Source organism: Varroa destructor, unplaced genomic scaffold (genome assembly GCF_002443255.2).
Source record: "Varroa destructor unplaced genomic scaffold, Vdes_3.0 BEIS01000005.1, whole genome shotgun sequence".
NCBI lineage: Eukaryota > Metazoa > Arthropoda > Arachnida > Mesostigmata > Varroidae > Varroa > Varroa destructor.
This window is the reverse complement of record NW_019211458.1, coordinates 36,295,164-36,318,172: the sequence shown is the minus strand read 5'-3', so window position 1 is coordinate 36,318,172 and position 23,009 is coordinate 36,295,164. Positions and strand designations below refer to the sequence as shown.

The 23,009-nt window shown below is 38.9% G+C and overlaps 1 protein-coding gene and 1 long non-coding RNA gene across 8 annotated transcripts in view; one reads left to right on the top strand and one right to left on the bottom strand.

The window, feature by feature from the left end:
* Nucleotides 1–11,680: 11,680 nt before the first annotated feature.
* On the top strand, nt 11,681–15,617 carry LOC111251563 (uncharacterized). Of its 2 annotated transcripts, none has more exons than XR_002673853.2 (3): nt 11,681–11,776; nt 15,103–15,248; nt 15,498–15,617. It is a non-coding gene; the product is annotated as an uncharacterized LOC111251563 (long non-coding RNA). The 2 variants fall into 2 exon arrangements; XR_015329484.1 differs by having other exon boundaries at nt 11,684–11,794.
* Nucleotides 15,618–17,213: 1,596 nt separating this feature from the next.
* LOC111250903 (phosrestin-2-like) overlaps nt 17,214–23,009 on the bottom strand; it is a 40,786-nt gene continuing 34,990 nt past the window's right edge. For 3 of the 6 annotated variants that reach the window (XM_022806847.2, XM_022806848.2, XM_086991758.1), the window contains 3 exons: nt 21,943–22,038; nt 21,492–21,590; nt 17,214–19,784 (listed from right to left, as the gene is read on the bottom strand). In XM_022806847.2, coding sequence (XP_022662582.1) covers nt 19,628–19,784; nt 21,492–21,590; nt 21,943–22,038 — 352 coding nt within the window. In that variant the 3' untranslated portion in view covers nt 17,214–19,627. Of the gene's footprint in view, nt 19,785–21,258; nt 21,591–21,942; nt 22,039–23,009 lie in introns of all 6 variants that reach the window. The other 3 variants (XM_022806849.2, XM_022806851.2, XR_015329482.1) reach the window with 2 other exon arrangements.

Here is a 23,009-nt window from a genome sequence, read left to right as displayed (position 1 = left end):
ACCCACCAATCAATAGAGTGCTCCACACATAACAGCTGCAGAAACCAGTTTGATATCTCTTTATTTGTTTTTACTTTTTCAAATATACAAGTATATATTTTGCCGACAAAAAGCGGTAGCTGTTAGAAAAATGGAATAAGCATCAAAACATGCTAGAAGCTGATGATCATATTCGAAGCAAATCTGGAAAGATTACGTTTTACAAAATGTACCAAATTTCCATGAGTTTTTCCGCAGACACTTACATTTCCCAAATACTATTAACTTGACGAAGTGTGAATAATACAGTTATCGTAGATATTAAAGATTAAATAATAGGCAAATAACTATCAATATGTATTGAACTTTACACGGCGAGAAGATTAGATGGCCAAAAAGTTGGGTTAAATAGCATTTAGCACAACCCAAACAGCCTGTACAAACAATATGTGTGAAATAAGTGTCCTTTTATTTGCTATTTCGCTTCTTTTTTTCGTCTTCCGTTACCTACGGCATTTCTTAATGCCTGGCGATATTTCATCGAGGGATAAAAGGTGATTGGCATTAAGGCTATTTTGGCTCTTTTCAGCTCGCGTGCGCATCGTACGGCTGAGTCAGTGGCTAGAGGAAACGCGAACAGCGAAAACTTATTTAGCGACGTTCATCTCTAACAGCATACAGGGAAGAATACCGGCGATGACGTAGCGCCCGTCCAGACGAACAGTACTTAGAGGATCGACCTCCGTGTCATGAATAAGTAGGTATGGCAGCCTACCTGAAGGCTCGTTTCTTTCTTGCTCTGTGTCCGGTATTTAACCATTAGGGATTAGCTCGAACGGCTGGCTCCTACCAGCGCAAGATGAGGTGTATCTACGCCCGGATTCGGACCTAGACCACTATGTGTCCCCATGGTTAGCAGGCAAACACGTTACCCAGTGTACTATCACGGCGACGACGGCTAAAGGTGTGCTAACCGCCATTTGTATCATATGTAGCAAACCTCTTCCGAGCAGAACTCGTTTTTGCAACAGGGGAGCGCGTGGCATTTCCACTATCTTTTCGATGCAACGTTTATATATTGGATACTTTAGCTGTTGAAATGATACTATACCGCTGTATGTTCATAGAACACTGGAACGTCACATTCCATCTGTTCGATTGATTCTGCATAGCCTCCCATAGAGCGGACATAGGTTGACAGAACCGTTTATAGCGACCGATGGCCGGATCATCAAAAATGTCTTCAATGCAAAATATAACTTCCCCCATTATGCCTTACTGATACGCCTATAGTAGTATCTCGTTATGCTGGAAAACCTGATATTGAATTTCGAAATTATCTGCGCAGAATACGCCTTAATCGCAAGGAAAGGTAGCCACGGTAAAGGAGATTTCATTTGACATATGAAAATACGTAAGTTGGACTATTATATTACACAAAGTGCTTATTTTTACTGTTACTTATCAGCATGAAACCCACGTTTTGGCACCGAGACGTAGAGAAAATTAAGGGAAGACTTTTCCAGGTTGAGGAGTAATTTTCTGGAGTAACCCTCTGGGAGGAGCTGCCTAGTCTATTGACGCAATCAGCCCCGGACGAATGAGTTGCGTGTTTTTGTCAGCAAGCATCGTGTGGGTGTACTTTTATTACTTAGCGAGTGTGCTTTTTCAAAAAACTCGTTTGTAATGGGCGTTATGCGACCCGCTTGTGCAGACTAATTCACCAAATAACAAACAAAAAACAGCTAACTTCAAACTAATGATAACGTCGATGCCATCGAGACGCCAGCAGACGGTAAGTGATTGATGTAAAAATATTAATGAGTGAAAATCGCTAAGTAAAAAAAAAAACAGCCCTTATTCATGTACGACCATGTTAGGATGAGTGGGCAATTTTTTTTTAATTAAATGAGCAAAGATTATTAATAAAGACTTTAATTAAGCCCGTTTTCCCTTAATTAGTCCGAATTCCTTACCCCTAAACATTATGTTATCGATGCAAATAGTGGTTTTCGTATGGTCCTTTTGAAGTCCACAAATCTATTATAGTGGCATATCATAGACGAAAGTCTTGTTGAATCCGACCAAATTTAAATAAAAAAGAAAAAACGATAAGTTTTTTTTGTATATTACATCGCCTCTGTTATTAAGCCTTTAAAGAAACTTCGTCTCGGCAAACCTCGTCTAGCACATTTAGTTTTCCTTCAGAACCAACTTTTATATATCAACATATAACTTTCTTTATTCACACAGGTTGTGTAGTGTGGATTAGTGACTGGACTTAACGCAGCGGCCGCCGGTAACAGCGATCCGTTAAATAGATGCTGGCTTCAGAGTTGTATGGCTCCTTTAGCAAATATCATTTTGGGACAAAATTTGGAGCTGGACGTTTATAGCCTTGATATCAGACAAAAAGCACCAAATTACTTTTGTAGTGTGAGAAATGAAGTGAAATTGTACTTTATTAGATTGTACATACTGTCGTCCGTTCTCAACGATCCTTTGTGGCCTCGTATTTTGAGCCTACTATTGTGCTTGTTTTTTTTTCTGGAAGACCGTACGGGTAAACATTCAAGACGAATGATGAATGCTGCGCCGACAAAAATATCGTTAAGGCTAAGAACGAGGAAAGACCAGGAAGAATCGATTTAAAAATGAAGAATAGCTGCGTAAATAGTAGCACGACATAGTTCCTCGCGATCGCTTCTACTTTTCAAACGGCACAACCTGCAAAACAAATGCAGCTTAATCATGGTGACTATTGAATTATCCCAGTGCCTGCATAATGAGCAAAACGTTTGATGAAGATTCTATGGAAGATGAATAGGTTCAAAATAGAGGGCGTCGTCGAAAGCATGTCGCTAAATCTTGCCGAGTCACCACACACTTCAAACAAAGGTTTTTGACCCCACTTAACATGTGGACAATTAGTTAAGTCTAAGATGAAACCTGCCTTTATCTTTGGTTAGTAACTGATTAGTTCGGACGCTCCTAGTTCGAAATAGTAACCAATCAGGAAAAAATCCATTTAGGGGGCGCTTAGATCAGCAGACTCTTTTTTTTTCTATTATCTATTTATTTTTTTATTCATCTTATCATTTGTGTATTTAATTTAATTTTATTATTTATTTATTTTTATTTAATATTATTTATATTTTAGAGAACACCGTAATAAAATTACATTCAATTGGCGGCAAGCTAGAATATGGGCAGGCCGATACGACCGGAACGACGATAACGAGCATCAACGGTCACTGTCCGCTTAACCCAAATTCTACAGGATAACGGCTTAAGCCACCAGGCGTTGAATGCGACGGCAATCAGACAACACCGGCTAACGATAATGCTACATTCGTCTATGTTTAGAGGCCCCATATTATTCTGTTCAGAAGCGGTTCGGTCGCTACCTCAGAAGACTGCCAGAAACATTAGACGCTTCCCACAGGCGTTCTCGTACCCCTGGGGTATTGATGCTTAATACTGTATACGTGACGTTGGCTCGTGCTCACGCATATACTTCCTGCAAAAAGTCAACCGGCCCATAACATGTACGTTTACTATTACGTGTTTTGAAAATGACCGTCCACTTAACGCATTGACGCATAGTCCTTTCTCCGCAATAAAATGTTATTACGATACGAGTTAATAAACATTCAGTCTTGAAATAACTCTACACGAAATAGGTAATTTGCGGTTTGGGAAATCACGCAAAATGTAATATAGTAATAACTATAGAATATATAGATATAACGATTGTGCAGGTATCTAGTGGCGTACCACTAGGATAGTGGATGTGGTGGGTTAGGCTAGCAACGACTTATTAATGAAAACCGGATTGACACTTCTCTCATAATGTCAAATGCAACGATTAGCTGACGTAAAACCTGATCTCGTCGAATCATTCAATCGGGAAAGCTTTATTAAGCGTCGGATTGCTACTGCGTGCCAAGTGTCAGCAACAAGGCTATAAGGGAGCGGATATGCTAGATCAAGATATTATCAGGGGTTTCGTTAGGTATTCTGGTAAGGTTAGATAGGGTTGACGTGGCGCTTTTAGCTGCTTCCAAATGACACGAGGATCATCATAAAGAACCAAATAGGCGTCTTACCCAAGCAACATACCTGCGTAATCGCATCATTTGTCTAGACGCTGCTCCGATTGGCTCTATACGGTTCGCGTTTCACGTCCTTAACGAACAGTCTTAGCTAATCATTACCCTGTACGTACCACTGACATGTGGACGCCTTGCGTGGTTTTTACAGAAAAGAAAATGAAGAAGTGTTGAAGAACTTATATATGCAATAGAGCTATATTTTGACTATGGCATTCTTATGATTTCTATTGTAATGTGATTTCGATCGAGTATCCATGGCTAAAAAACACTTTCCCTATGTGAGACAACATAGAACCTCTACAAATTAAACAACACTTTAGAGCTTTCTCATGCCATTCTAAGTTGAATATGTGAACTTATACACGAATGGACTGCTCAACACTTGACTGACCGATTATTAGAACCGATGTTGTTGTGAAATGCTTAAAACTTCTTACAAACGAAGATGGAGAAGAGCTGTAGCAGTTATCTTCTCTTAGTATAGGTAGATGAACAATATCAAAGAGATATAGCATATTGAAACGTATCTTTTGGAAGCTCAATTGCTTTAGCAAAGTAACTATTGATAATATAATTACTAGATTGTACAAGATGACATTTCAGTTAGTTGAAATATATGTATATTTCAAGGTTATTCTATATAATTAGCGTATTAGTGGGTGGCTCGCAATGAACCATTGACGGTTCGGAACCACCCATCCTTATGCATCGTACATGTACTCTAGTAGAGTTGATCATTTGTAATTAATATAAAACTTATGTAAAAAAAAACCATCCACCAAAATCTGGTTATCTTCAAATAGATTTGAAGTGCGTATGGATATAAGGAGACAAAAAGCATGCTCAAAGATTTGTCAATAATCATTATACAATCACAATAATAATTAATACAATATGAAGTTAATCACACTTGCAATTCTTCTTTTGAGATATAAATAGAAACAATTAAAACGTACATAAACAAAAGCACGAAAAAACCCAGTAAGGTGCAACATTACATATGAATCTCCTGTGGTGTTTCACCTATTTAATTATATTTCTTTGCATAATCCAGACCTCGCTCGTATAATCCCTACTATGGAGCGCTCGAATCTTAAAAAAAAAAAGGTTGTAGCTAAAGGAACTTCTTTCGTCTATCACGTCGTCACTCCAATTATTCCCTATTCTCTCTGTACTTATACCTAGTATTTCACAATTAGCAATGTATGCTAGTCAAAGACAATAGAAACAATAAAAAAGTCCGGTCAAGAGTATGGCAGCCGCTCGGTACATAGGTTTTGGCCTTAGAAGTATCGGCTGCCCTGGGACAAGTCAAAAAATGAAGTCGTCATTCTTCGAACAGCAGTTTTTTATGGTCCGGATGTATTTCCTCGTTTTGCCACTTAATGCATTAGTTATTGCAAAGATCCTTATTAGTTTTATATTGGGCGTTAATAAAAAAAAAAAAAAAAAAAAAAGAGAGAGAACGTGTGTTTTTGTCGATGTTAATATTATAAAGAGTCACCTTTCCTTCGGATTCTATAGAAGCATCATGCTGTTACACACCTCATAGCGTTTACATATTGCACATCGATCCAAGGTAACTGAAGGCTATTGCGTCCATCCGACTAAAAGAAGAACAACAAAGTATTACTGAATAGTTCATGACGCATAGCAGCATCTGGTAACCTCGAAACACGAATGATATGTTGGTTCACTCTCGTCCCAAGCTTCTCGAAGCGAACTTAATTGAAAGTTGACCGATGCTACTGGTGATACATCGGCGATCAAGCAGAATCTCCCGTGGAGCATAGTAGGATAGTTCCATAAGCAGCACGCATCAGAAAAACTCGTTCGACGGTTCTATTCTTCGACAAAGCTATCCTTTGAGCATATTATAATATATATATATATATACGTATCGACTGACGATGACACTACGTGCGTTCTAGAGATATATTAGAGTTATTTCAACATTCAAGCATCAGCCCGTAATTAATGATTAGGTGGGCTGTCGCCCAAATCTAAAGTGTAACTTATTACTTATCGTCTTCCTCGAACAATGGATAAAAAAGTTATTGGTGTGGTGGCAGGTCGTCCTCAGCACCGCTATCTACAAGTTACCCATTAACTGATTCTAGCATTGAGGATCTGAGCTACCAAACGCCTGATCTAGAGGAACAATCACTGAGAGCGATTGGTTGTCTCTGTGACATATCTAGCTGTTGCATGCGCAATGATTGACATCTTCTGTTTTGTTAGAATAGTAAATATCGCTTTAGTCTTTGTAGTCGTAAGCTAGATAGAAGCAGTGGCGATATAGGCTTGAATATACTGAACGGTTAACGTCAAGGGTAAGTCGTTTAACTTTTAGCTCTAATCGAAGGGTTAGTGCCACTACGATTCCAGTAAGAATATACGCCGTTTCTCTATGGCCTAATTTATTTTATTGTACATAACATATATGGCAATACTTTATTGTCAAACAAAATTGATTCTAAGAGGACACTCCTATGCGAGTGGGTGGAGTGCTTAGCCTGAAGCTATAAATAGTGGGATAACATGGCCCGGATGGCTCATGCGCGCCCCTTTGAGTGTCCTGCCATGCTTACCGTAACTAACGACTATGCTACCACGCTAGTAATTTGAGTGGCGATAAAAATTATCTTTAGCTATAAATGATCATAAAAAAGGAAAATTGTGTATTATTATTATTAAGGTTAATACTTGCGAATATATATGGTTGTCATACCGTTTTATAGCTCTGTTAGAGGAATTCCCTATACGTGGAGCAAAGCCCACTCCAAATATTTTCGAATAGGGCAAGTCCTTGATGTTATATCTAAGAATAGCTGAAACTGGTTGAACAGGCTTCGGAAACCTATTCCGAACCGGTGCTATTGCCCAAAACTGCAACTTATGCAAAGAGACGTTAGAAGTTTATGGCACTGGCCTTGTGAAAGAATGAGAAACTTGGCGGTAGCATAATCATCAAAGGCAGCCCTGCTTTCAGGCCGGGCTCAGAGCGGCATGTTTGTTTCGTTACCTATAGGCAGTATATCGCCTAGTAGAAAATTTTTGAGCATTTGAGTGCATTTGAGCCGTGAACTTGTTGTTGGCTTTCAGAGGTTTGCCTCTAACGACTGCCACTGGCAGAAGCAAATCCGATAGATAAAGGTCAGAGGAATGAGCTCTTTGGCGCTCTACTTTTCAATGGTACCTTGTAAATTCATGCATTTGTAAGGGCTTGTCAATATCGATTCTGGTTGGTTATTTTTTACTAGCAGTTTGCAAAATAAGTGCAAACATCACTATCGCCATAGGGGAAATGCGTGTAAATTATACACTTGTCTATTTTTTAGGAAGTCTTTATTGGGACGAACCCGTGGCCTCCTAAGCTGACTCTGTTCTGTATTACAGACCTTAACAGATTAAGTTACTACAGACCTTTGAAAAACTGATGTTAATGGTTGCGTAAAATGTCTCGTTTTTAACTGACAGTAAAAAAAAATAGCCATGTATTTACAGAAGGCACTTGCGAAGTCAGGGCCAATTTAACAGATCTCTGTCTTTGCCAAAAAAAATATGGCTTGCATCAATGCATTTTGCAAATCCTCATTAGAAACGAGGACACCCAACCCTATAGGGTGAATATTTTTACACGTTTCGATTGAAGGTAGTCATAAAGTTGCCACGGATAAATACTTCCTCTAGCCTGTTTAGTGGAACTTGGCTGAAATAACTGGACTGCTTTTAAGTCAGATCGGTGAACACCAGCTTTACAAGTAACGCAAATGCGTAATGTGCATCCTAACTTTAAAATGTCCTGTAATACATATATAGTCACTTCTGTTCTTTAAATTTAAACGACATCTCATCGATAATTGAACTTCTGATTCCTTGAGAAGTTGACAGATGGCGATGTGATAAGCGGTCTATGATCCTGGTTTAGCGTCAACAGTACCAATCCCAGACCAAAATGGGCCGCTTAGTAGAATCATTGTAGTGGCAACATAAAGTCATGTTATAAAGGCAACAATAAACTCACATATTATTTCGTTGGTCAAGCGTCCGGAAACGGTACAACAACCTTTTCGTTTGGTGTGAGCAGAGCTAACGGCATATGTTGTTACTAACAAAAGCACCCATTAGCTTTAACAACAATAACGAGAGAGATAAACGATCCATCAGTTTGTAATACTATGACATATGTATAAAGCAGTTTTACTCTAAACTACAGATCGTGTTCAGAGTATATTGACTGAGTAGCAGATACTACTCAGAAGGAGCGAGACGTTTTGCGGTACGCCCCTGAGCTGCCAGAAACACTTAACAATGTCTGTCCTATGTGTCTCTCAAATAAAAACGAAGCTAAAAACGTAGTGCTCTGCTAATACTTGGCTAGTGCAAATTTGGAAGGCAACTTACGAAGTGATCATTGCTCTCCGAAGAATAGAAAAGGTCTTCTTCAACAGATAGACATAAGTCAATAGGCACTGAAGTTCTTATTAATTTGTATATACTCTGGTTAAATCAGAATCGATCACTCAACGTCAAAGTGGAATTTTTGCAGGTTTAGGTGTGTTAAAGGAATACACTTATTTATAGGTTATTTTTGATAGTAAAGTGATAGAAGGGCCTTAATTAAAAGTACCTCATAGTTGCGTACCATCGTAACAATCTCAACTTAATCTAGTGTTCGCAGATATTTCACACATTTCGGTATATCATAATAAAATAGATATGAAATGCTAATAGACCAGACACCAAACTGACCGTCACTCAAAAGAAAATCACCAACGTTCTATATAGATCAATTAGAAGGCACCTAACATGTATATCAAAGCCCACATTTTGTATTTTTTTGCATTTATTTGTGAGTATCATAGGAGCAGCCATTTAAAATGCAGCCCAATAAAGCATAGTTAAACTGGTGTGAAGTACTAGATACTGCGTACGTATTTACAATGCTATGTCTGACTGCATATCTCTATTCTATAGAAGCACTGCAGGACACCTGCCTCCGCATATAGAAGGAAAAAAGTCGTTTCCTCAAAAGTAGCTCCATACTAAGGCTTGCATATAATATTCAATATGACAATTCAGAGAAATGTGGTGTGAAATTAGAAATAAGCAATGGTAAATGAAAATGGTTCGATAAGCTCCTATCCTGGTATTTGCCTATCCAGCCGTTGGTACCGTACTGCACAGCAGTGCACACGATACTGTTGAAAGAAGTTAACCCTTAGCTTAATTTCTAACTGACGCCATTCTCGGGGTAAGAATTTACACCCGTAATATTTCTTCCGCCGAAATCCATCTCGATCGTCGACATCATGTGGCACCTTGACGATGACCCCCACAAGCAGTGGGTAGTGCTTTATTTATCGTGCATAGCTATAACATGATTATTCTCTGTTATTATTATTATTAAATGATGTATCCCAATATTCCATTTTGTAGGTACATTTTAAGCATTCCTAGTAGCTGTCCCATCGATGTGTCGAGCAGACGTCCATCAATTGCGTAAGAACAAGAATCGACAAGAATATTCCTTATGAACGGCATCTTTGCAGTCTACGTGACAACGCAATAGGTATCGTGTTTGCTTCCTAGACATAAGAACACGTAGCGCTCCGTTTCGGCCGTAGACACACTTCGTTTCGCACCGGGAAATACCGACTTCGAGAAGGTATTATTAAGAAAAGATTTCCAAAGAATGCCCAACCGCCTAAGTTCCGGACGTGGAACAGCACAGACGTCAAATAACACACAATCTAGCATCTCTATCCAACGTCAAAAAAGGTTTAACGTACCACAAAACGATACTTTTGTTAAACGCTAGTTGTTTATACATGAGAACGTTGCCTGGGAAATTATATTTGAATTAATATATACCAGCAAGAACCTTGTGCTCGTTGTGCTGCTTACAAACGATACTGAAGTAATATAAGTGATGCCGTAACCAAACATTCAAGACAAAACATTCGCATGTTAAGAGCCAGGGACTAGTAAAAGAATAAGATTTACTAGAGATAAATTGCCTATGATGACCTACTGCGCTTCCACGAGCACAGGTGTAAGTAACTAGCTATAGGCCTACCAACAACACTTCCCACTAATCCATATCTACAAATAAACACATTTACTATTTCGTAGTAGAACGTAGTGTTGTATGTATATATGACTGATAAGATGATAGCCTTTAGTTCCTGAATTTTGTCGACAACGATAAAGGTTAGCAGGATAGAATTGTATTCAGCAATGGATAAAGGGTTTGTCAACACGTCGATCTTTCTCGCCATCTTCAAGTCCTACCATTTTGAAGAAAAATCGAAAGGAGTTCACTCTGCATTTGTGAATTAATCATGATTCATTTATTAAGCCTTGTTGGTTTCAGCGCTATTCGTTAGACGCGGTTACTGTTTTGGGGAAAAGATCATTTTTTTTCCTGCCCGTCGACAACGGTTGTTTTGTTCCCTTAGAGGATGCTGTTTTTTGTCGCTGTCTTACGTATACAACGATTTCCCTCTTACAAGGTTTCCTCGCGACGTGTGTGAAATGGATTAGTCATATATCCTTAGCTACACTGAGGTGGGACAGTGATCCGTAGCGACACGACACCTTACTTAAGGCGCTATGCGCATTGGTTGAATGAGTAGAACGATCTGATGTTCTAATAGTTGGCTCGGGGAGTTTCTCAATCCTACCGCTGAGGGAAGGAAGTCCTGGCTGTAGTAAATATGGCGCGACGATCACTCCCAGCGGAAAGAATGCACTTAGCCCGTGCTCCTGTGGCGCAATAGGAGCAAAAAGATTTACCCATCTGAATAGTTATCGTTTTAATGAAACAAGATCAGGGCCGAAATGCCTGCTGGGCTATTTTGCCCCAGTAGCATAAGCTCGTTCTTAGCTAAATATGAGCAGTCATACGAGAAGGCAACACGGAACATACGAGAGCCAATGCCCTTCACTCTAAAGCGCGTTTAGCTATCCAGAGGTTGTGCTTATTAATATCAGCATAACGATTTTCGCCCTAACATTTCAAGTTCTATCTTTAGATTAACATAAATTTGGCAATACGAGTGCAGAGGAAATCTTTTTGAATAAAAGCTAACCTTGTTTCGTCTGCAGTAAACACAGCAAGCTAATCTGGAATCATAGGGTCGCATTGGTTAGAAGATTTTCTGTCTGACAAACAAGTACGTTCAAGGGCCATGGCTATGGTTAAACTTCGAGTGCTACTAGTTCAGTTGATTACTCTGTCCAAACGTGCATTAACTAATTTTAAATGTATTAAAGTGAAGCAGAGCATCTGGATCTCAGGAACTCACTCGTTGTGCCATAAGCAGCGGTTTTCCTTTGAGTGAACTTATAATTTAAGTTCACTAGTTACAATTGAACTATTACAACTGCACTTGTTACTATGTATACTAGAACTTGAAGAGTATCAGGATTCGTTGATTTGTTGTAAAAATCCTCTTGAGGCACATGTGCCTGCTGCCAATCGTGTATCGGTTGTGTTAAATTGTATTCTGTTTAAAATGAAATTTTCAGTGGTTGTGACATAATCGGCGCATAAAGTTTTATTTAGTTTCTTTTACGAGATAACGAACTATGTTTACTCCAGAATAACAAGCGAAGTCGGGCTTTGGTGTTTGTGCTTTGTAATGGACATGGAAAAAGGACAGAAGAACACCCAGGTCTGAGGTGCACGATAGGTATTACTTCGTACACTTTATCAAATACTGAAGTCGCCCATTCCATGGGAATCAGAGAAGCCGTGCGAAAAAATGTTATGTGCTAATTGGCCTACTCAATTTTTCATCTTATTTTAGTAAAGCATGCAAATATAAAGGCAAGCAAAATTTTTTTCCTGACATCTTTTCGACTTTATTGTCTGTCTGTTGTGTCAATAATATCCCGTATTTTGACCGCGATAAGGTCAAAACGAACGATACAGTAGCTAAGCGTCTGTCTGTCATGCCGTCATTATGCCCCACTTGGGACGATCCATATTCTATGTAATTGCGTTCTCAGAACTGTGTTTTTAGGACTACTTACTGGCTTTAGGGTGTATGCAAAACAATATAAGAATACAGAGTAATTGTTACCGGCCAGGTACATATGGGCAAAAAAAGTAATGTTTAACGTAAAACACGGTGTATGGCTGTTCACAGTTCAACCCAGGTACAACGGTGTCGTACGATTGATTGTGAACGATCTCTAAAAAACAAAAGAGAAAAATACATCATTCCACGTTCGTTAAGCTGAAAAGGAAACGACGGGATACGTAGATAAAATCTATAACCTGACAAAAAATTACGCCATAAGCTTCGTTCTTTGCATGTGCCATAGACAGCCATCACCGAACTTGTTCTTTTATTGCAAAGAATAATTTCCATTAGCATAGATAAAATGTTTGCTCAAAGAGAAATGAAGGGTATGGAAATCAAGTGGTGATTCCTATCGAGTCCTTCACAACGAGGGCTTACCAACGTAGATATTCCGATTCGCTAGACTATTTTTTAATGGATATTTAATACAGCAGTAATAATAGGGCAATGGGCTTCGCGTCACAAAGATTAGCTCTCGTAGTAGAAATTTCAAGAGTTTAGTCAAATCAGGCAGTACGGTACGCTGTATGTAAACGATATTATCGTTTATAATTGTAAAGTGTGTTCTGCGCTACCAAAACGAGTGTAGATCTTCTTAGTAGATTATGGTTAGGCCTAGGTTCTTGTATGAAGGACCCATTGTGAAGAAGTGGGTACCATACACACAGTACAGGATAATATTATAGGTTTAATCGAGTTTCAGATTATATTTTCCAGTTTTACGGACTACTTACAATCATTTAGGAAGAGCAGTTAAGTGTAGTTGTTTGAAAGCAATACAACTTGGGCATCGATGCATGCGTCAGTATTAATCTATTCTTCGCACCAGACTTAGCCAGCATATATCTCTTGAACCGATACAAAACCTTTGTATTGAGAGTACTTGCTTCTAATCGTGCTCAAACTAGAAAATAGAAACTCTAACTTGATCAAAGCTTATAATCAATATACTGAAGACTTGGACGTTCCTTTCTTCACTGGTATCCATAAAAATCTTAATGATTCAAACAAAATATAATAAGCAGCTAAATCGAAGCGTCTAAAATCAGAGGGCTTTCGTTATAAACGGAAACTATTTAGTAACTTTATCAATGCTAATACCTTCACCTCATTGAGTGCAACATGTCTGCGCCTAATTTGCTTTTATTACTTGACCCTAAAAGATGGCGGATATAGGTTGTGAAGAAAGCTGTCAAAATGCAAAAAGCTTAAAATATTACAACATACAGATAACTTAGGATTCGTTAGTATAAAAAGTACAAGGAAACAAATTAACATCTTTAAAGGGGAAAAAAACCTTTTTCATTTAGGGCGTTTTAAATTCAGGTATTTTTCTACTTATAATGTTAAACCATATATATATACGCACCCAATGTGTGGCAGTGATTGAAGATGAAAGCTGTAACGCCCCTTACGGTAATAATTATTAAGAAGACTAGCTAAAGGCCCTATAAAGTTTTTGAGGCTAACGGTCAAATTGAGATCTGTCTAATAAAAATAACAACAGATTGTTATTGTGTGGATTTGTAATATCGTCTGCAGTTAACAACTCCTGAAATGGCGCGCGGAATGAATGCGTCCATGGTATCTTTAAACCAAGTTAGGTGAATTTGAATTTTTCAGGTAGAATATCACCTTCGTATTATTTTATGATATTGGCTGTTTTTTTTTTGCTTTGACGAATACGAAAGCACCAGATGTAAACAGAGGAAACACATTGAAAAGAGTAAAGTCAAGTTATCGAAACAACAACTTAGGCAACGAATTTAAAAAATAAACGAATAAATGAAAAAGAAAAGAACGCTATCATGTGGGCAAAATCGTTAGTAAAACTAGATGCTTTGGCACTCGATTCGGCTTTTTGAACTTTCGGGCCATCTCATAATAAGCGGATCACCAGCAATGGCCGAGTGCACGTTTGTAACTTGCCATGTCGAATTTGCAAAGTAGGCAGCTGTGCAGATCCTTGCTGTGCTGAAAAAAGGTTCTCAGACATACCTGTAAGATGAAGTTCAGCTTTCATAGAAGGGGCAAGGGCGGGAAGTTCTTGAAAATGACATGAACTAACGCGCGATATCTAACCTGTGTCATTTTTGCCACTCATAGCATAGCTCATTATACAATTTATGCATTTACGCATAGAAAGTTGCCTTCACGAAACTTTCGTGAATATAGTAGTGACGGAAAATAGAGACCTTTTTTTCCTATCTCGTATACAACTTTACGTCGTTGGAGAAAAAAGAAACGAACGACAGCGATGAGGTAGAGTCGAACGTTGTACGTAGCCTCTTTGACAAATGCATTTGTGTATCGCGCATATATGTGTATGACCATAGGAGGCCGCCTACAACATCTGATCTCAAGATCTGAATGCCATAACGAAATCCGTCAGACGGAAGCAGCTTTAACCGTTTGGGATACGAATGTACAGAACATGCTAAACCGTGAAGATACGTTTTTAGGCTAGCCAAATTGTGCGTTAACGCATTTATGTTGCCTTCCAGTTGTTGTATTCATCAGCCAGTGTCGCAGAGGCCACTTTGTGCCGATATTTTTTATGCTGTCTGGTGGGTTGTGGGCATTAGATAGACATTTGTAAAAGTAAGGTATCGCGCAAGCCATTCTCATATTCCTAGTATCCAGTGACGAAATGCCCCGTACATTTTAAGACCGATTTTATTTATTTGTAACCTTAGCCACCCGTGTTCTTCGTTAGCATGCTTTTTTCTTAGAAGTTTAAGAGGTTTCTGGGCAAAACGGGAATCCGAGGGATGGATGGTCCATAATATATATTCAGTTTTACATGGGAAAATATGGCTAGACTCGTTTATTCGGCATGAGGCGGTATATATTCTACGTCGTGGTAACAATAATGAGGTGCATGTGTTCGACTTGGTAAACGTGTTTTTCAGCTATCGAACCGACGTATGAAGCAAAAACAGAGGCATAATGAAGATGCGTAAACAAGGACCGTGTACGTCTAGAAGCCAAAATATCTCATAGACAGAGACCAAGGGGGATACAAAGATTTAAGACAGTATATTGAAAACCATCACACGTAAGTTAAGAGATACACACTTAACGGTTATATGTGACAAGAATTCAGCAAAGCAGACATGCGGAGACTCCGCCTAGGTAAGATGTGGCGGTAATTCGTTGAAGTTTGAAGTACTACACGTATTGCAACAAAAAATGGCAGCACGCTAGGCACATAGAGATTGTACGGCATACGCTCATGGATATAAATCGATTCTTTACTATTTATCATGTTCAATTTTCCTCGCTGGCGCCGCCCTACTCTATGCAGCTAAAGGCATTACGAAGAAAGTCTTTGCATAACAGATCTGCCATGGACAATATTCTATGATTGGTTATGATAGAAACAGGAACAACTGGAAACTATCGTTCTCAAAGGTATGTATAATTGATTTCGTGCAGCATACTCACAAAACGCTCAGCCTAGTCAGTAAGAGTGCCTAAGACATAGCTCATTTGGTATAAATAGGCTATAATATTATAGTGGCTAAAGCGGAACTATAAAAATCACAAAAAAAAAAAGATTCTTAAAGCAATAACATCTGGAAAATTATTATATATGCACGAGATGGAGTACCAATGTGATATTCTTGAAGCTCGTTTTGCTGATTTTTAAAAATGCACAACTGTAGTACACCTTATGATAATTCGACTTATCAAAAAGCGGTCGTAACAATTATCAGTAGAATAAACAAGAATTGATAAGGGTTACATATATGGTATTATGTTTCGGTGGAACGTCATAGTATCAATTACCAACAAAAGCATCAAGCCGAATTCTGTAGCTGTTATGGTTTCGCACGCCTGTGGCACGTACAAATAATGTCTTAATTAATGAAGTAGAATTAACCAGCATAGCTCATTTCGGACGTTTTCCTTTTTATGAGTAGAGCGTTTACATTGATCGAACCTTTAGCTGATACGTGTTAAACGGCCGTAAGCGATTGCCGGCTCAAGAACGGCCTGCTGATGCGTCCGTCACTGTCCTGTTTATGCCTTCGAGTGGATAAGAAGATGAATTGGCTTGTGCTGATTTGCTATACAAATCGTGTGGCCTTAGGCTACTGGTTGACCAACATCCGCATAGGACGTTTAGAACTCTGCCCGTTACCTTCCAGTACTGATTTTAAGGCTTCATAGACGTAACATCGATAGATCGGCAATGGCTTCTATTATTTACAAAGTAATGCGATTGACTCTAGCCACTCGCATAATAGGATCATTCCATATAGATCAAAATATTACAATTTTAGGTACAACACTAAAGAAGGAGAATGAAGACATCCTATATAGAGTTTACGGAAGATTTAAAATCGAATTCAGCAATATTTTACTTGTTTCTATAGCAGCGGTACATTTTTTGCTGCCGACTCTATTGTTAAATTGATGAAAGCAAGACGAGGGCGGAACTGCGATCGATACTTCAGCAAACGAACCACGCAGACGCTAAATACCCGTCATTGCTTCAGTGATACACGTACTATAGCCGTAGAAACATAATAATTATAAGAAAAAAACCGTTCAAAAACTATATTAAATCCACAATTTAGTGTATTTTTGCAAAAAAAAAATCCAATACGAAACGTACATATGCATACATGTACATACAGATAAAAGTGACAGATAATGATAAAATGCTTATGGCTAGCTCTAAATAATAGTTACCTAGGTCTAGCCGGTGAAATCTTAATTTCTGGCTTGATAATTAATTTGATTTGTATTTAAGTACCAATATTAATATTTTTTTTATTTTTAAACTTAATAATTTTACGTTAAATAAAATATAACACGATGAATATCATTATCGATGTCATCATTACAGCCATTGTCGAAACTTGGTAAGAACTATCGTAGAATTGCGATCATTCTCGAACAATCAACCAGCTATAGCTGTTCGTACGTTAAATTTCGTTCGATCTTTTTTTTATCTTATATATGTGTCATTTCTACCTTAATAGATATCATACTATAGTGATGGTATTAAATATAATATTTATCAGACTGAACTTCCGTCGATGTGATATTTATTTTGATTGTTGTTGTTAAGTTAGCTACTTCTGTCGAGCCAACGGAGATTCGACCGCATTGACCTTGCAGCTTTCCCCAAATAGTAGAAATAATATATTGACTATGACCGTGAATCGATAACAATAACAACGATTTCTGCTACACTTCCGTATATACACACATCCATATATTAAACTATTTTGTCAATATTTTTGGTCGCCACTAACAGTGCGCAAGCTCATTCGATCATTTCATCAAATGATCATCAGATACGATCTTTCTTTCACACGTTCTGCCACGTTTTTGCCAATCTGTTGAATACTTACAGAGAGATATATTCCGTTAAATGTTTTACACTGTCGATGATAGCGTTAAATAGGTGGACAACTTTCTCTTATCCATCGTCGTTAACAACAGTAAACAACTATTAAGAGTGGAGCTAGCGCTTTCCTATGCCTCTGTCATCACTGAACGGTACATTGCTGAGGATGCTTTGGACAGGTGTCGTCCTGCTCTTCAGTGAACGTTTCTTTCTCTCAGTCTGAAGAACGGCCTAGCAACGCAACGAACGGTGAGTCCGGGCCTGAGCGAGTTTATTTTTGCCAATGTACATATTTTCTATATAAAGATTGTTACACACACATATATATTATATCATTTATATATATATATATGTATATATGTATATGTATATATATATTGTCATATTCTATATAAAGATTGTTACACATATATATATATATTGACAAACATTTTGTGGGAAGTAATCATATAATTATATAAATATCTATACGTTTATGCTACGAAATCAATACGAAGGGATCTTCGCAAGATAGCAACACGAGGTTATTTCGCAATGCGATTTAAGACAGGGCATCGATATTTTCGAAGCAATACGTTAGTTGTGTATACACATCATCTGGGTATATATTTTGAATATGGCTTTTTTTTTGCAATTATTATTCGCATGTAGTACTTTTTCAGTAAACAGAAAGCCGATCTGCCTGAAATAACATAGGATTCTGTACCACTACAGTCTCACTCATAAGATGCCACATCGTGCTTTTTTTTCTATACAAATAATAACTGATCCAACGTGTTTCTCTGATATATATACATTTAGTCGAATTAACGCGCTCGTATCTAACATCAAATTCAGAAGAGGCTGACGCAATCTAAGTTAGACACAGTTTAAGTTAGAAAATGCTTAGACATCTTTTCTACCTCGACGGAACTTACCATTTCCTCCTCAGGATCAGTAACATCTTTTCATTGGTTCGCTTCCATGGACGTTTACCTGCGCTAATGATATTGTAATCGGCGTTGTTCCTGTTTGTAGGCCGGTTAAAGACGCCGTTCTATAGTTCTACGTAAATAGTGTGTGTTTTTTTTTCTAGCTCCTTTTACGCCTACTGTTAGCTAAAAGCTGTATCGCGTATCTCCATTAGGTAAATTAAGCTCAAGACAGGATAAGTTAAGACGGTGCAATGATACTACACTGAGGTAATTTCGTTACGATGCGCCGCTGATACTGCAAAAAATACGCTTTGCTTCTATTACTTTTGGAAAGGACCCCTAGACCAGCTGAAAACCTAACTACCTTTTACCTACTGTATGCATCCAGAAGAACGCCATTACTATAATTTTACATTATCATTCTACGTCGTATGTCAGTTGTATGTACGAAAATAGCGATTGATGGTTTTGATTATAACCTAGAGGCTATCGATCAGAGTCGCAATGAACTCTTCGAAACTCCGGGCAGAAACAATGTTTAAATTAATTGAAGAGCCGCAATTATTTTGATCTGGCTGCGTATTGATGATTATTGCCTATGGGGCACCCACCGAAGTGTTCCCTTTTGAAAAGATAGCTTCAACGGTTTGATTCACTTTGCCATCCACGCGTACGTCACTAGCCGCGGGGCCAGCTCAGTCTCCACTCTGCATATATCAGGGCGGCTTCAAGTTAACATGGACCATCGTTACCGTTGGCTGTACTCCAAGGTGTTGTCACTCGTAATCGCGAGTAACTTGCGAAGGACTGCACAAGACCGATGATTCATGATGCCTCTTTTTGGAATAGACAAAACTGTCTAATAAACATCCAAGCGGACCCTGCAGTCGGCCAAGCAGCGTTTCCTCAGCAGACACAGCTCAGCGGACAAATCCTGTCGAACATCTATAGAATAAACTCTGTTGTTACTGTGTCAGAGGATCGTTTCGGTCGCTCTTAAGTGCTGAAAACATGTTCGCTTTGGCATCGGGGGCTGTTGTACTGTTTCTATTTCGAGTTTTCAATGGGCTGGATGGCTTGAGTACAAGTACATGAGCCCCTTAACCGGGTTCCCACCGACTGTGATTGCCGTGTTGGCTGGTTATTGTTGACCTGCAACTAGTCCATCGGTTCTACAGTCGATGCTGAGCTGATTCGTAAACTGCCATTGCTCGCAGTACGGTGGCCGGTCTCAGATATCTGACCCGGCAGGGGGATATCTGCTGGCCCGCTGTGATGTATCTGGAACGGGATGAAACACGTGATCTCACCGCGTCTGCAAAATGAAAGTTAATCGATTTACACAACGAAACGGAACAAATAACAGAGGTCAACGGGTGGGGCATGTTCCACATGCGTGACAACATGGTTCAAAATCGAACTAAATAGAATGGGGTAAAAGCACTCCGTTATGCAAAAGTCAGGTGTCTATTTAATTGTGCAAAAGTCTAAGGCTATCGCTCTAAGTGCCAGTCACAGATATGTGGACACTTCCGTAACAATGAATTTATCCGTTATAGCTAGTACAATTATTCGATGAGTTCTCATTGTCTCCCTAGGTCCAACTGGCAATGGTGCTGACAGAGTGTCACGTGCATTTTCAAACGAGTGATGCATGTCGTACATCAATTGCTAAAGGCCTGCTTCTGTTTGCTAGTTGTGGAAAACCGGGATATTACTACAGCTACATAGAATGTTTGTCGGTCGTACGGTTGCTACATATGCTTGTTTACTGCACGGTGAATGAAAGCAGTATTGCACGTTAGGGACTTTTACTGGCTGCCGAACTAAGGCAACAAAAATTTTTTTTGGCGTTCGGCCTGAATGTGAAGCTGTTCGCCCTACTTGCGCCAAAGCCTACGCAGCTGAATGAAATCTATATATCAGTCTCCAAAATATGGTAGCTTATCTTACTGTTAAATCATGTCTCACCAACGTCCTGGACAATTTTTTTTTCTTCAAAATTTGGCAAAATCACGAAAAAGTGTTCGGTCGAAGTTACTGATTTAGAATGGTCCGACATGCTACCTTCAAAGACAATTATAAACTTCAAGTCTCTTAACTCGTTACCGATTAATTGATGGTCAATTGGGCATGACCATTAGCCGTACACATGAGTTCTATTAGTTTAATGCGAGAAAGTACGATAGATTCGGAGCGCATGTTAGTGGAAAGGTTCGATAGAAATTAGTGAGAATATTTCGAAACAGACAGCTCAGAGCTTTCGTTGTTTGTTGTAAGCTAGTAACACGTCGAGAACAATTCAATAGTTAATAGATAACAATTATATCAAATATACATTTTAGATAAACGAAATTGCACGCAATAAACACTTTGATTATAAGGGACACATTTTTGGTGCTTTAAAGACTAGGCAAAAAAAAATGGTTCACTCTCAAGGATCTTCGTAGAAGTTTTCTACTACTGTATACACGTTGCATCTGCTCTATGTATAGCGTCTATGTCGTGAGACAAAATGCAGCAATCTTTAAAATACGTGTAGGGGTGATATTTGAACCTTGGAAGGCTGACGGTGCGGAACACCCATGAAAACTGAAATGAAGCAAGGGCAATCGCAGTCGATCATAGAACACACACTTGGATAAAATTCAAAATCCACGCTAGACACTATACAAAGAATAGCTTGTGAGGAAACGGCAAAAATATTATCCGCCACTAGCGCAAGTGGCGACCAGATTCAAATCCAATTTTTTCTTGAATTTTCAAAGAGTCAAAATGTACTAGCGTGCCGATTGCAGGTAGGTTAATAGGAAGGGCGCGATGATCAACGTGACTGAGGTGAAGAAACCGGTGTTGAGATAGATTGTAGTTAAGTGGCCTTGGAAGATCTTAATTTGGTTTGTAGTAGCAGCAGTAGTCTATGCCGACGTCAATTGGCTGAGGCGTGTGTCAAGCGTCAATGATGCATATCAGAGATGGTAATGGAATACAATTTAGCTTTAACCGGGCTTGGCAAGTTCACCTTTGTTCCGGGGTTGAAGGTGTTTTAGGGGGACTAGAAGTGGGCGAAGCTAGTTCGTCCACGAGACCCTTCACACCGCTACACATCCACGTCTTAAAGCTGTAACGACAATCCACGACCGTTATGCTCCCTATATCTATGCTACTCAAGCGCTAAGTTCGGTTGACAGAGATTGATACGTGAACTTTAGAAGCTTTTTAAGCACAATAACAAGAAACCAATAGTGTATTACTTACAAAATTATTGTATCGTCGTTGTATGTATCGCTAAAAGCAATGGACAAAGATGATAAGCAATCAATACTGAACCTGTTTTGACAACCGCTAGAAAAAATCTGTATTAAACTTGCATGAACCCAACTTTGTTATTCAATTACGGTCTACGGGGTGCATTCAGACTCAAACCGACAATGTCTTTACGACAAACAGATGGTACATTAAATGCTACTTACCCTGAAAGTGAACTGAGCGTCCCAAGGCAAAGCTTAACTTTGACCTCATAATCGACTACGATGCCAAACAGGTTCTTCCGCTGTTCCTCAGAAACTCTACAAAAACAACGATACCCAAGTTCGAATTTGTGATGCTAATAGTGGATTCCTGTGTAACGTGCTGCATATTCAAAGACATTTGAATTGGGTTCACTATCGGTGTTCTCTTGCTACAAACAAGCTCGACCGTTACTATTAACGAAAATATTAGCATTTATGTAATTACATTAGCCATCTGTTCATTCAATTTGTCTTAGAGCCGTGTGTGGCTTACTTCCGAATAATTGTAAAAACGTTCCACGTCTAGCGATGTCTGCCATTCATCCATTACAAACCAGCGGACGAGTGAAGCCAGTCATTAACGCTTTGCCGTAACTGTGATGAAACTTTCATTCCGTTACAGGTATAAGTGCCGTACTAGTACTAAAGAAGTGAACAACTCGATCAGGTCGCGTTGCGCTGCCTGTAGGTAGGCTACACCAGTTCCGCCTGTGCAACTTTACACATCATCCATAGGCACTTCTATTGGACCATTTTATTGGCGTGTAACTTGGGCTTTCCGAAAAAAGCAATTAGTTTAATTCAAGTGTCCACGTTCAAACTATCGGAACTTAGAAAGCGAATATAAACATCATTGTCTTCTAGTTAAAAAGACAGATAGCAAGGTCCGTAAAACGCTTCTTAATGGCAGATCGACATACCAGTGGGTAAGGCAATGGAGATGGTTTAGATTTTTTGACTTGGACAACAGAGGTCGTATAGTCAACCCGACCCGGAAAAATCATGATAGTGTTGAATTGCTTAAAATAAATTATGATATGCAGTGCAGAGCATGTTTGTGGGGTACGATTGGTAAGGGCGTAATAATGCGGAGGTAATTTCGAAAGAATAGCACCCCTCGAAAAGTTGGTTTTAGAACGACGTAGCGACGTAAAATGATAAGTATGTCCCTATAATATGTCTGTGGGTGCCATTTTTAAGCTGGACTTACGTTCAAAAAAGAATTATTACTATTGAATATAATATTA